The sequence below is a fragment of the Lactuca serriola genome, chromosome 4 (genome assembly GCF_051521515.1).
Source record: "Lactuca serriola cultivar US96UC23 chromosome 4, Lser_US96UC23_V15, whole genome shotgun sequence".
Taxonomy (NCBI): Eukaryota; Viridiplantae; Streptophyta; class Magnoliopsida; order Asterales; family Asteraceae; genus Lactuca; species Lactuca serriola.
In genome coordinates this window covers 281,053,733-281,067,247 of record NC_136411.1, presented here as the reverse complement: position 1 = coordinate 281,067,247, position 13,515 = coordinate 281,053,733, and the positions used below count along the sequence as shown (strand labels likewise).

At 34.9% G+C, this 13,515-nt stretch overlaps 1 protein-coding gene across 2 annotated transcripts; it reads right to left on the bottom strand.

Annotated features, from left to right (window-relative positions):
- Positions 1-5,112: 5,112 nt before the first annotated feature.
- On the bottom strand, positions 5,113-9,698 carry SCL28 (SC35-like splicing factor 28). 2 transcript variants are annotated; one of them, XM_079034579.1, is made up of 7 exons: positions 9,389-9,697; positions 8,637-8,714; positions 8,387-8,551; positions 7,802-7,860; positions 7,663-7,702; positions 5,368-5,623; positions 5,113-5,253 (listed from the first exon to the last, which is right to left on the bottom strand). In XM_079034579.1, the coding sequence occupies exons 1-6, from the start codon at positions 9,595-9,597 to the stop codon at positions 5,380-5,382; spliced, it is 795 nt and encodes a 264-aa protein (XP_078890705.1). In that variant the 5' UTR covers positions 9,598-9,697; the 3' UTR covers positions 5,113-5,253; positions 5,368-5,379. The 2 variants fall into 2 exon arrangements, 1 of the variants encoding a protein (XP_078890705.1); XR_013704221.1 differs by lacking the exon at positions 5,113-5,253 and adding an exon at positions 5,811-6,059 and having other exon boundaries at positions 5,487-5,623; positions 9,389-9,698.
- Between the last annotated feature and the right edge of the window lie 3,817 nt (positions 9,699-13,515).

Genomic DNA, 13,515 nt, shown 5'->3' with positions numbered 1-13,515 from the left:
GATGATTTTTGATGTGGAAATGGCTTCTTGGCTGCTGATTTTTGTGAGTTAAAGAGGGGTTTGAGAGAAAAGGTGTGGTGGTGGTGATAGAAAATGAGAGAGAGTGAGAAGGAAGTTGGAGTTCAAGAGAGGTAAAAATGATTAGGGGTATTGGGAAGGGGAAGGTTGCCTTGGGAGAGGGGAGGCCGAGTTTTTGAGGGCCTTAGAGGGTCTCCCTCTCATTTTATTCTTTTAGATAAAACCCCTTCTATTTTTTTTTATAAGTTTTCCATATTTTTATAAACTATGCATTAGCCTAGTTTTCTTTTCATAGATATTGACATTTAACTTGTAGATTAGGGTTAAATGTTGATAATTAATTTTTTTTCCTTTCTTGATTATGTTTCCTAATTTTAGTTTCTTTAAATTGATATTATAAAGTTCATAACAAATTTTATGGAATCTTAGGTGTTAAATTTTATAAAATTTAGGTTTTTAGGGCTTTTTTAGGATTTTGGGACCTTGTTAGCTATTTAACAATATTATACCATTTTAACATTGGAATGATATGTTATCGTTCTTGTGCTAAGAGAATGATTCAAAAAAAAATTATTTAATTGTTGATATTCTCAAAGAATATCATCCTAACAGAATTCGTACGTAACAAAATCGGTTATAATTATAAATTACATTAGAATTGAAACCAAAATAATTAAAAAAAATCATAATATTAAAATTAGGAGAATCAATAAACCCTTAAAATTCGAAAATTTCCTTTATTAAATATCGTTTAATTGACTTAAATACTCTTTAAATGAAACTTGAGTGATTATAGGATACATGTTACCCCATTGTAATACCATAGACCCTCGACAAAATTGCAAAAATGGTCCCTCGGGTATGCATTTTTTGGGGGTTTTGTCCAAACTCGACTTTTTTGGATTTGTGGTCCTTTTGGCCATGTTTGTATGTAAATTTGGTCCCTCACACACACGCACACACACACACACACTTCCCCCTCCCCCCACCTTCTTCATTTACAGTCAAGAACACCCCACCGAAGGTGGAGCTGTTTTCTGGCCACCAAGAAACACCGTTGCCGCCATCTATCTTTCCACCTCTTTGAATCACATTCTTAACCCCAAATTGAAACTCGGATGAATGGTGGGTCGCAGGTGGCGGGCTATAGCGACGGTGGCAGACTGCAACTACGGTGGAAGGGCAGCGGCGACGATGGGTGGTTGTGGGCGGCCTTGTTGCTACATTTCTATTAGTGTATGCTCGACGAGGGACCAAGACAAAGCAACGGCGACAATGGCGTTTGGTGGTGGTGGGTTACAATAGGATGAAGGCGTTTGGTGGGTGGTGAAGTGGGTTTTGCCAACGGTGGGTGGTGACAGAGCTATGGTGGCAGCTTCACTGCCTTCGTTTCCTTTCTATTCAGATGAGCTCGACGAGAGAGAGGGCAATGAAGAGCAAGGCTATAGTAAAGAGGTGTTTGCCGGTGGTGGGTCACGACATGGGGAGGTGGAGGGGGTGTTCGAAAAACTAGGTGGGTTAAGATGGTGGTGACAGTTTGCTCCGATCAATAGCAAGAGCGGGAAGAACACGGTGGTGTAGGGTGGTGCCTAGCAGCCAATGTTTTGAAAACCGAACCGGATATCGAACCGGCCGTGTTACCGGTTCGACGGTTCAACTGGTTCGACCGGTCTCAAAAACCGGATAAACCGGATATATATATATATATATATATATATATATATATATATATATATATATATATATATATATATATATATATAACGATTATGAAATTTTAATATGAGTCAACAATATCTTATTTTTATATGTTACTCTCCTAAAAGTTTGCTATAACGATTCAAGGAGTTTTATGTAAATGATATCAATTGAGTTCAATATGGATTTGGTTTCATTTCTACTTCAAGTATGCTTATTTTTTTGCATATTTCACTTTTAGGGGAGATCGGTTATTTGACTATTTTCAAAATCATCACAGTAAAAGGAACCTTAATAGGTTAAATAAATTAGTCCAAAAGAAGAAAACAAGAAGTATAAAAAAAAAATATTATTCAATGTGGAAGAAAATGAGTATACACCATGAATTAGTTTAAAAATTGTTTAGGCTATTAGCCTCATCCCACATCGCCACAAAAATAAAATGGCGGCCTTTGAGAGCTCTATAAAAGGACAAGAATCTAAAGAGGCAGTTAAAGTAAAGTGTGCTTCTCGCTTATGAAAGCCAGGACTAATCGCTTTACTCTAGTTTAATTTTTAAGTCTTTTTTATCAGCAGGCCGGTTTTTTTTCCGGTTAAACCATATCGGTTTAGTCCGGTTTTTGTTTGAACCGCCGGTTTTTTTTCGGTTTGGTTTAAGGGCGGTTTTTGTGCTTTTAAAAACCGGTATCCACACCGGTTCACGGTTGAACCGGCCGGTCAAGGGGGTGTTCGAAAAACTAGGTGGGTTAAGATGGTGGTGACAGTTTGCTCCGATCAATAGCAAGAGCGGGAAGAACACGGTGGTGTAGGGTGGTGCCTAGCAGCCAATGTTTTGAAAACCGAACCGGATATCGAACCGGCCGTGTTACCGGTTCGACGGTTCAACTGGTTCGACCGGTCTCAAAAACCGGATAAACCGGATATATATATATATATATATATATATATATATATATATATATATATATATATATATATATATATATATATATATATATATATAACGATTATGAAATTTTAATATGAGTCAACAATATCTTATTTTTATATGTTACTCTCCTAAAAGTTTGCTATAACGATTCAAGGAGTTTTATGTAAATGATATCAATTGAGTTCAATATGGATTTGGTTTCATTTCTACTTCAAGTATGCTTATTTTTTTTGCATATTTCACTTTTAGGGGAGATCGGTTATTTGACTATTTTCAAAATCATCACAGTAAAAGGAACCTTAATAGGTTAAATAAATTAGTCCAAAAGAAGAAAACAAGAAGTATAAAAAAAAAATATTATTCAATGTGGAAGAAAATGAGTATACACCATGAATTAGTTTAAAAATTGTTTAGGCTATTAGCCTCATCCCACATCGCCACAAAAATAAAATGGCGGCCTTTGAGAGCTCTATAAAAGGACAAGAATCTAAAGAGGCAGTTAAAGTAAAGTGTGCTTCTCGCTTATGAAAGTCAGGACTAATCGCTTTACTCTAGTTTAATTTTTAAGTCTTTTTTATCAGCAGGCCGGTTTTTTTTCCGGTTAAACCATATCGGTTTAGTCCGGTTTTTGTTTGAACCGCCGGTTTTTTTTCGGTTTGGTTTAAGGGCGGTTTTTGTGCTTTTAAAAACCGGTATCCACACCGGTTCACGGTTGAACCGGCCGGTCAAGGGGGTGTTCGAAAAACTAGGTGGGTTAAGATGGTGGTGACAGTTTGCTCCGATCAATAGCAAGAGCGGGAAGAACACGATGGTGTAGGTCCGATCAATAGCAAGAGCACGATGGTGTAGGTCCGATCAATAGCAAGAGCGGGAAGAACACGATGGTGTAGGGTGGTGCCTAGCAGCCAATGTTTTGAAAATCGGACCGGACATCAAACCGGCCGTGTTACCGGTTCGATGGTTCAACTGTTCGACCGGTCTCAAAAACCAGATAAACCATATATATATATATATATATATATATATATATATATATATATATATATATATATATATATATATATATATATAAAACGATTATGAAATTTTAATATGAGTCAACAATATCTTATTTTGATATGTTACTCTCCTAAAAGTTTGTTATAAGGATTCAAGGAGTTTTATGTAAATGATATCAATTGAGTTTAATATGGATTTGGTTTCATTTCTACTTCAAGTATGCTTATTTTTCTTGCATATTTCACTTTTAGGGGAGATTGGTTATTTGACTATTTTCAAAATCATCACAGTAAAAGAAACCCTTAATAGGTTAAATAAATTAGTCCAAAAGAAGAAAACAAAAAATATAAAAAAATAAATAAAAGGTATTATACAATGTGGAAGAAAATGAGTATACACCGTGAATTAGTTTAAAGATTGTTTAGGCTATTAGCCTCATCCCACATCGCCACAAAAATAAAATGGCGGCCTTTGAGAGCTCTATAAAATGACAAGAATCTAAAGAGGCAGTTAAAGTAAAGTGCGCTTCTCGCTTATGAAAGCCAGGACAAATCACTTTATTCTAGTTTAATTTTTAAGTCTTTTTTATCAGCAGGCCGGTTTTTTTCCGGTTAAACCATGTCGGTTTAGTCCGGTTTTTGTTTGAACCGCCGGTTTTTTCCGGTTTGGTTTAAGGGCGGTTTTTGTGCTTTTAAATACTGATATCCACACCGGTTCCCGGTTGAACTGGTCGGTCCGGTCCAGTTTTCAAAACCATGCTACCAGCTTGCTCGACAAAAACAATAAGGGAATGGTGGTGGGACTCGACCAAGACATGTGTTTGTGTGTGTGAGAGAGAGTGAGAGGTTCCATAATTTTTATTAATAAAACTTTATGTTAAATAGAAAAAAGCATATAAAATGTACCAGAATGGTATTTTGTCTTTTTAATTTTACGAGTGAACCAAACCACAAACAAAGTAGCTTAAAAGAACCGTCAATCCAAAAAAGTCGGGGTTTGGATCAAAACCCAAAAAAAATACATATCATAGTGACTATTTTTGCAATTTTGTCCAGACTATCGCATCATAGCCAGTTAGCCACTCATTTTTTTCATTTGTTGGTTCAGAACTATCCTTACGACCACACAATAGATGTAATACACATTATATATATATATATATATATATATATATATATATATATATATATATATATATATATATATATATTAGCTTTAGTTATTCAAATAGCGGAGAAACTGGATTGCTTAATTACTGAAATGAGTAAAGATAAAAACATTAGTTATTATATTCTATAATCGTTATAGGATGAAATTTTATACCAATCTTTTATATGGTCTAAACAATAGCAAGGACTGGCAATTCATTGATTTGACATTTACCTTTTGGGTTTTGATTAATCAACAAATAATGGAATTGTAGTTATAACGAGAATTATATGAATATCACTGGGAGGCCATAAAAATAGCAAAAAATAATACGAAGCAAATTTGAGCAAGCTCCACAGGTATGAAGTTTTAAGTGTATGAAAAAAGAAGACCATTATCAAGTAACTTTTTAATATGAAAATTTGACCACATCTATTCTTTCTCCCATCAAAATTCAGCTGAAAACAAAAGCAAATGAAACTATCAGAATCTACACTCAGAAAATAGGAACTCACTTGACTTTACTCTATTTACCAATATAGGCAAACATTATAAAGACATATGAGACATACCCAAAAGATCTTTCACCGAGTATGAGCAATCGACTGATGAGGTGGCGACCGAGAAAACGACCTAGATGGTGGGCCAGCATCCTCCGTGGCTCGCTTCTCATGAGGACTACCCTTCACTTCCTGAAAAACCGGGTCCCGCCCATTTCTCTGAGGACTTCTAGAATAATTTCGCGACTTTCTACCATCACGAGGCGATCGAGACCTCGACCTCGACCGTTCGGGCACAAACTTATCCCGGTCTCTACGATCTCGATTGCTGCATGTAAAAAGACCAAATTGCCCCTAATGTACCATGATAAACAGATATAGAAAGAAAAAAAAAAAAAAAAAAGAGACCATTTTGCCCCTAACATAGCCTGAGACTAGTTTTTTACCCTTAATGTATGTATGTATGTATGTATGTATGTGTGGGTATAATGTATAATGTGGTTTGGGACCTTTACCTGACAAGTTGCTAAAAATTTGGATGATTAAAGATTAACTTTTATGCTTTAGGCTTCAATAAAACTTGGAAGGATTGGAAATCTTTTCTTTTGCGGTATCAGTATCAGTATCAGTATCAGTATCATCTCTCTAGATTCGCAACATTACTTTTATCATGTCACTGTGACTGTGACAGACTGATGAATAACATTTCCATTCAAACTTCCATTCTCGTGAGGCCCAACTTTAATCTTTACATTCTTTCTCGACTGTTGGTATGCAAAGCAATAATATATTAAACTTTAAATTCAACATCAGATACAGATATAAAAGCCCTAAATGCAACAAATACCAACATACTTTTTTCGTCTCTTTCTTATTACAGTTTCTCTTATTGCGACATTATACTTTGAAAATTTTACATAATTTTTCTTATTATAACATCTTACTTCTAATATGTTTCTTATTATGACATTATATTTTGAAAAGTTTGCCGATTTATAGCATTGTACGTTTGATTTGTTTCTTATTATGACATTATACTTTGAAAGATCTATTATGCAAATATAGCAATGGACATTGTTTTGTGTTGCGATAATTGTGTGGATTTTTGGAAGTGTGGTGTTGTAATTGGAAGAAATGAAAGTAGAATGTTGTAGAAAATAAATCAATGAAAAGTACATTGTTATTTCTTGCATTTAACCCAATATCTAATGTTGGCACTGAAAGCGGAGAGAGTCCATTTTGTAAGCACCAGAGCCTAAAATATATCAAATTTTACTCTAGCTACAAAGTTGAAAACACTAAATTCAAAATATAACAAAAAAGTGGAAACCCCATGTCCATGATACTCTTTCTATATTACTATAACATAATACAGAATACTTACTGTTATTTCTTGCATTTAACCCAATATCTATTTTCTGTAGTAATTAAAACATTATACCTTTTTTACTTTAAAGCAAAAAACATTTTTTCTTGGTTGCCAGGTTCTGAATAAAAGTAAAATACAAAAAACACAATGTAATTTTACCATTTTATCGAGAAAAATGTTATTTTATAACGGTTTAATCATTACAGAAAATATATCGATAAAATGATGAACGTAAGTTAAGTTTTTTTTTGTCTGTATTCCACCCTTTTCTTAAATTTCTTCTGCAGTGCATGCTAAATCAAATAAACCTCTAACAAGATGCATTAAGAGGTTGTTTTTTTTTTCATATTAAGTCCTGAATGGATATGGTGGCTGAATACATAATAATGTCTGCTTAGATACGGTTAGAGGTTGATTCTTTTCTAGGATTAATAAAGTGTCTGAATATGAATAAATTACCATTATACCTTCACATATAGAATTTATGTTTTACAAAAATGACTCGGTGCAATAAATATAACTTTAAACCAAAATGAAATTAAAAAAAGATCATTAAGCGAGGTTTAGGAAGTAATAAAGAGAGGGTAAAATTGGAAAAGGGAGATCTGAATGTATAAAAAAAATGTCCATATCCTCACTTACTCTACTAAGTCCATTAAGTCAAAAAGAAACAACACAACACCTAAGTCAAAGTTGGAATGCATGACATGCTGGATGAGTTAATTATGTCATATTTGTTAGATTTCACTTTAAAGTAACAATTCTTTTTGAGATTAGAGTATATAAAACTAAAAGAGCTTAAGTTGAAGTTACCTTTTTATCTTTAACTTAGATCAAAAAATAACAGACATGACATCACTAATAAAAAGTGCATAAATGCAGAGCATATCTAAAAAAAAAATCATTCCTAATTCTACACTCTTAAGGCTTTGAAATTGTAATAAGTAACAAGCCAAAATAAAATACAGAATTAAAAAGATTATGAAGATGATCCTAACCTGAATTCACGTCTAGCAGGTGATAAAGAGCGTGAATATGCTGTTTTAAAAAAAGGAAATACATCAGCTGTAATATTCTATTAATAATGAGACATAATATTATGATGAGATGAGTGGAAAAAGTTTAAATGAAACTAACAGCGGCGTCTAGAAAATCTAGGTGGGCTCCGCCTACCAGAACCACCTCCATAACGCCCACTGAAAGAGAAATAAAAGCTATCAGACCAAATTAATAAAAGTAACTATCGTTGCCATTAACTACTAAATAATGTTTTCAAGGTACAGTGATAAAATTTTAATTTGATGTTATTTAAGCTGTTAGTATTATTTTTAACTAATTTAGGCCCTACTTCTTTGAAAAGTTTTCATTATTATAAAAAACAGTTTTTGTTGATTTGGGCAATTTGATATAGGTTTTACAATTAAAACTATAGTTTTTAAAAAACAGTGTTTGGACATTGTTTTCAGCTTATTTGAGTATACTAGGTTACAAGTTGAAGAGTTAGCATTAAATATATAAATATATTATATATAAAGTGGTTTAATGTATCAAAAAAATAATATTAATGTTGTTCAAGTCTTTAAGATAAATACTTTATCTTGAACCAAATGAAAACGATGGCCTCTTTTATAAGATATATATATATATATATATATATATATATATATATATATATATAGATATATAGATATAGATATATAGGTATAAATAGATATAGAAGACCTTGGCTGACTAGTAGTCCGCATTTCCCTAGGAGTTTTTCTATTTTCTTCAGCAAAAACAATAGCTATCTCACGCCCACCAATCACACAATGATTTAACTGATGTTTAGCTTCTGCTGCATCTTCAGCATTACAAAACTTCACAAAACCAAACCCACGTGGCTCACTGCAATTAATTATCAAGATTCAACAACATAATCAAGTTCTAATAATCTATACTAGTACTTCTCATAAACTACAAAAATTTATACCCTGTATAGTAGTTTTTTGGTAGATAGACATCCTTTACTGGGCCAAAACGTTCAAAAGGAATCCTCAGATCTTCTGGCCTGCATATACAGATTACAGAAACAACATTAACATATTTTACTATTAGAAATTGTAGGAAAACACTTAAATCACATCACTTTCTTAGGTATGAAGAACAACATAAAGTAAAACTTGCTAAAACTTATCAATGTTGCAATCTTAATTCAAACAACCTTCTTTCTAAATTACTCTCCAAGGTCCAAGGTCATTTATAATAAAGGTTGTAGTGTTCAGTTTTCATCTTCAAGAAGTTTTAAATCCACGCATGTGCTATAATATATGTGAAAGCAGGGGCGTATGCACCACAAAAATGGTATTGATAACGCTTAGGGTTTCCCGTATAACCATATTATAACTTTTCATGGGTTTCATTCTTTTTTCCTACCCTAAGGGTTGTTCGTTCTTATTCTTTTTTATCATATCTTCTGCCAGGTGCTATTTGAAAATGCAAACGAGTTTTTCATATATTTTATTATCAAAATATTACATGATATCTCTAAAACCTAATTTTGGGATCCCATTGAACCAATACAATTGGGAGGAACCCTTCGTGTTTTGCATACAATCCACTAGAACAATGTCACAATCTAATAAACCTTATCTATTGCTCTACGACACCATCACCTGATACTAAACAGCATAAATTAATTTCGATCATAACCTGAGGAAAGCGAAAATAGAAGAAAAGGATTACCTAGAATCTAGAGATATATTGCGAACGAGGAGGCCGGAGGGAGCAGGGGATCGGCGGCGGTGCGGGTGTGGGTTAGAACGACGGTCTCGGAAATCATCGTAACGACTGTCTCGAGGGTCATCGTAACGACGTCGTGTTGGTGGCGGTGGCGTTCGACTGCGACGAGGACTGTAACTTCTGCTCCGGCCAGACCTGTTGTATCGTCCCATTTTTTTGGTTTTGGTGATTGTTTGACAACACGATGCCCTAAATAACTCTCAAACAGAACAAACCTCGTGTGAGGAATGTACCCTCCGCCCGATAACGAACAAAACAAATTTAATTTAATTAAAGGATTAAATTTTGGCGACAATCGCAAAATCTCCTACGACGATTTTTTTTAAGAGTAATCTACAGTGTTGGTCCCTGTGGTTTGATCGGATTTATAATTTTGATCCAGTCTTTAAAAAATCAGCAACACGCACCCATATGGTTTAAAAAATTAGACTATTCATCACTTGTCTATATAAGAGAGAGAGGAGTTCAATTGAGAAAAAAAAGGTTGAGAATGGAGAAATTATTTTTAGCCAATCATTTAATCATTTAACGAACTTAAAAAACATAAAAACGCGGCAAACTTGTAAACAATCCAAAAGATTAACCGTCCAGGGCACTTCTGTAATTTTATCTCACATCAAATCTCGTCAGCAAAACCATCATTTCCCTCTTCAAACATATCATCGTTTCCCCATAACACGAAAACCATTTGCAAAAGGATTCAATCACCATTTTTGAACAAAAACCATAAAATTAGTCTCGTGAAGAATAAATCAAAGAAAATGTCTTCCGACGAAAACCTAAATGAAATCATTTCGTCACTGTTGACTATGAAAGGTAATCATTAGCGGGTTTTTTTTTTCGATTTTTAACGATTTGTCATCATTTATAAACTTATCAGTTGTTTACTTGAAATTTTCGTAAACGTCGTTCATTATTAGTTTATTTACAACTAAAAATGTTGTATTCACACTGTTCATTCTTCATATTAGGTTGTTTATTTGAAATTTTGTAATTCTCCTTCATTTTCGTAATCCTCCTTCATTATTAGTTTATTTACTTAAAGTTTTTGTAATAACCATCCATTATTAGTTGATATATAAATGATTTTACATATTCTCTTCATTTTTCATACTTATTCACAACATTTATATTAAAATATAAATGTTGCTTCACATTTCGCTTATGTTGTCTTAATCTAATGAGGTTTTACAGACTTTTTACTAATATTAACTATTTATCCTTACATAAACAACATCAAGAGTCAAGCATATATAGAAACAAAAAACAAAAACGAATGAAAAATGTAAATAAAATTGGTATTCTATTTAGATCTGATTAATTTTATTCATATGTGATTGACAACATTTAGATGCGATTTTACTGAAAAATACAACAGAAAATTAAGATACTGAAGATGAATTTGTTTTGATCTGTTTTGTTTACTTCTGAACACAAACAAAACTAAGTTATATATGTTATATTCACATATGAATAGAACATAATTTCGTGTGATATACATTATTCAAATATGAATCGAACAAAACTAAGTTATATATGTTCTATTCACATATGAATATAACATATATATTCATAGTTGAATAGAGCATATGGATATATATGTTCTATTCAATTATTCATTTATGAATATAAAACAGTTTATTTGTAAAATGTATATCAATTTCATTTATCTTCTTCTCACTAATGAAGGAAGGTAAAACATTGACGTTTTTATAAAGAGTCACCCACAATGAGAGAAACACGCTCGAAACAGAAAAATGACAAAGGTATAAAATTCCTATCATCTCTGTTATATTCATTTATGAATAACTTGTATACCCCTGTTATATTTTTGTTCTATTCACATATGAATACTTCAATTTGGATATATTTTATATTAAAAAAAAAACTATCGAATGCATATATATATATATATATATACCAGGTGGCCTCGCTTGATTATGACAGTCGCGGGTTGCTAACTCTGCATGGGAGGGTCTGGGTTCTGTACTGGAGCGGGGTACGGCAGATTTTGATGGATAAGGCCCATAAATCCAGGTTTTCTATTCATCCCGTGGCAACGAAGATGTACAGAGATCTTCGTCGGCCACACAGCAAGACACAACTATTGGATATCCCTATGTGGAAATGGGAAGATATTACTATGGATTTCATCACGAAGTTTCCTAGGACCACACGGGGAATGGATTCGATTTTGGTCATCGTGGATTGATTGACCAAGAGCGCCCATTTCATTATGATCCAGGAGAGCATTTCGGCCAAGAAGCTGGCCGACATCTACATTCGAGAAGTAGTAGCACGACTGTAACATCCCAGTTTTCAAGGCCAAAATTTTCGTTTTTAATTAAGTAACTTATAAAATCGTTTACCAAAAACATTGTCGATATCATATCAATCCATAAAGCCATGATAAACATGTCTCAAAATCATATCATTAAATAGTAATAAAAATCATAGTACAATCCCATGAATCACATAATGCTGAAATATGGTGTGCATGTGATGTGCAGCTACCATGCCGGCTCCTTCACCTTCGTTGAAGAGGTGGCTGAAACAAAACTAAAAACTGTAAGCACGAAACTTAGTGAGTTCCCCATCATACCACATACCATACATAACACATACTGCCAGGCATATTTGGGTGCCTGACCTACCCCTTCGGTCCTTTCGACCGGTAACCTTGCCTAGCATACCTGAGTGCTGGCCTGCCCCTTCGGTCCTCTCGACCGGTAACCCTTCCTAGCATATCTGGGTGCTGGCCTACCCCCTTCGGTCCTCTCGACCGGTCTCCGGGGACTATTTCACCCCTACTACTACCACGTAATATCATAGCACATAGCATAAGTTGTCTAACATAATTGGGTACTAACTACCCCTTTGGTCCTTTCGACCGGTACTAGGGTCTAACCTACCCATCCTATCACATATCACATAACATCATGGCATACTAGCACATAATCATAACAGATAACACATACCAGACAATTATCACAAATACAATCATCTTACTCATACTAGTGGGCCGGCCTTGGTGCCTTATACCCACTTCTACTACAAGGTAACTCACCTCGACGTCGTGTAGTGTCTGCACTTTCCTCGGTACGAAAATCAACTCGTCTCAACTCCTCAATTCCTACACAACAACCTTTCTTGATTACTATTTCATATTCATAACCCCTTTTAAGGGTCAACTCAAGTCCAAGTCAAAGTTAAGGTCAAAACCTTAGTCAAAGTCAACATCCGGTTGACTCGACTCACCGAGTTGATCCACCAACTCATCGAGTCCCTACTTCCACAAAATGCTAAAACCCCGACTCTACTTGCCAAGTCTAGCAAGATTTCGACGAGTTCTCCTTCAACCAAAACATCGGGACTTTCTTCAACCGACTCGCCTAGTTCATCCTTGAACTTATCAAGTTCATCTTCATCTGAATGAATGTGTCTAGTCTATGAATCGTTGAGTTCTCCTTGAACTCGTCGAGTCCGTCTTCATAGGGTTGGGACATTGCCTTGAACTCACCAAGTTAGTTCATATACTCGCCGATTTCCATGATTTCCAGGTCCCTAATGAGCCCAAACAACTGAGTGTTCTTCTATCTTGGCACCTTGAACTCCAGATTCTGGAAGAAGTTTCACGACGAGTTTGGGTACTCGTCTGCACTTTAGCACCGTTTTTCACCCGCAGACGGATGGTCAGAGCGAGAGGACCATCCAGAACTTGGAGGATGTGCTGAGGGTATGCGTTTTAGACTTCGGTGGTAGCTGGGATACCTACCTTCCCTTGGCAGAATTTTCCTACAATAATAGCTACCATGCGAGTATTGATTGTCCTCCCTTCGAGATGTTATACAGGAGGAAGTGCAGGACCCCGATATGTTGGGGTGAGGTTGGGCATAGGGTCATGGGGAGTACCAAAGTGGTACTCAAGACGACGGAGAGGATCTAGCAGGTTCGGAGCAGGCTTCAAACTACTCAGAGTCGGCATAAAAGTTATGCCGACAAGCGTCGTTCGGACCTGGAGTTCCAGGTAGGGGATATGGTCTTTCTGAAGGCGTCACCTTGGAAAGGTG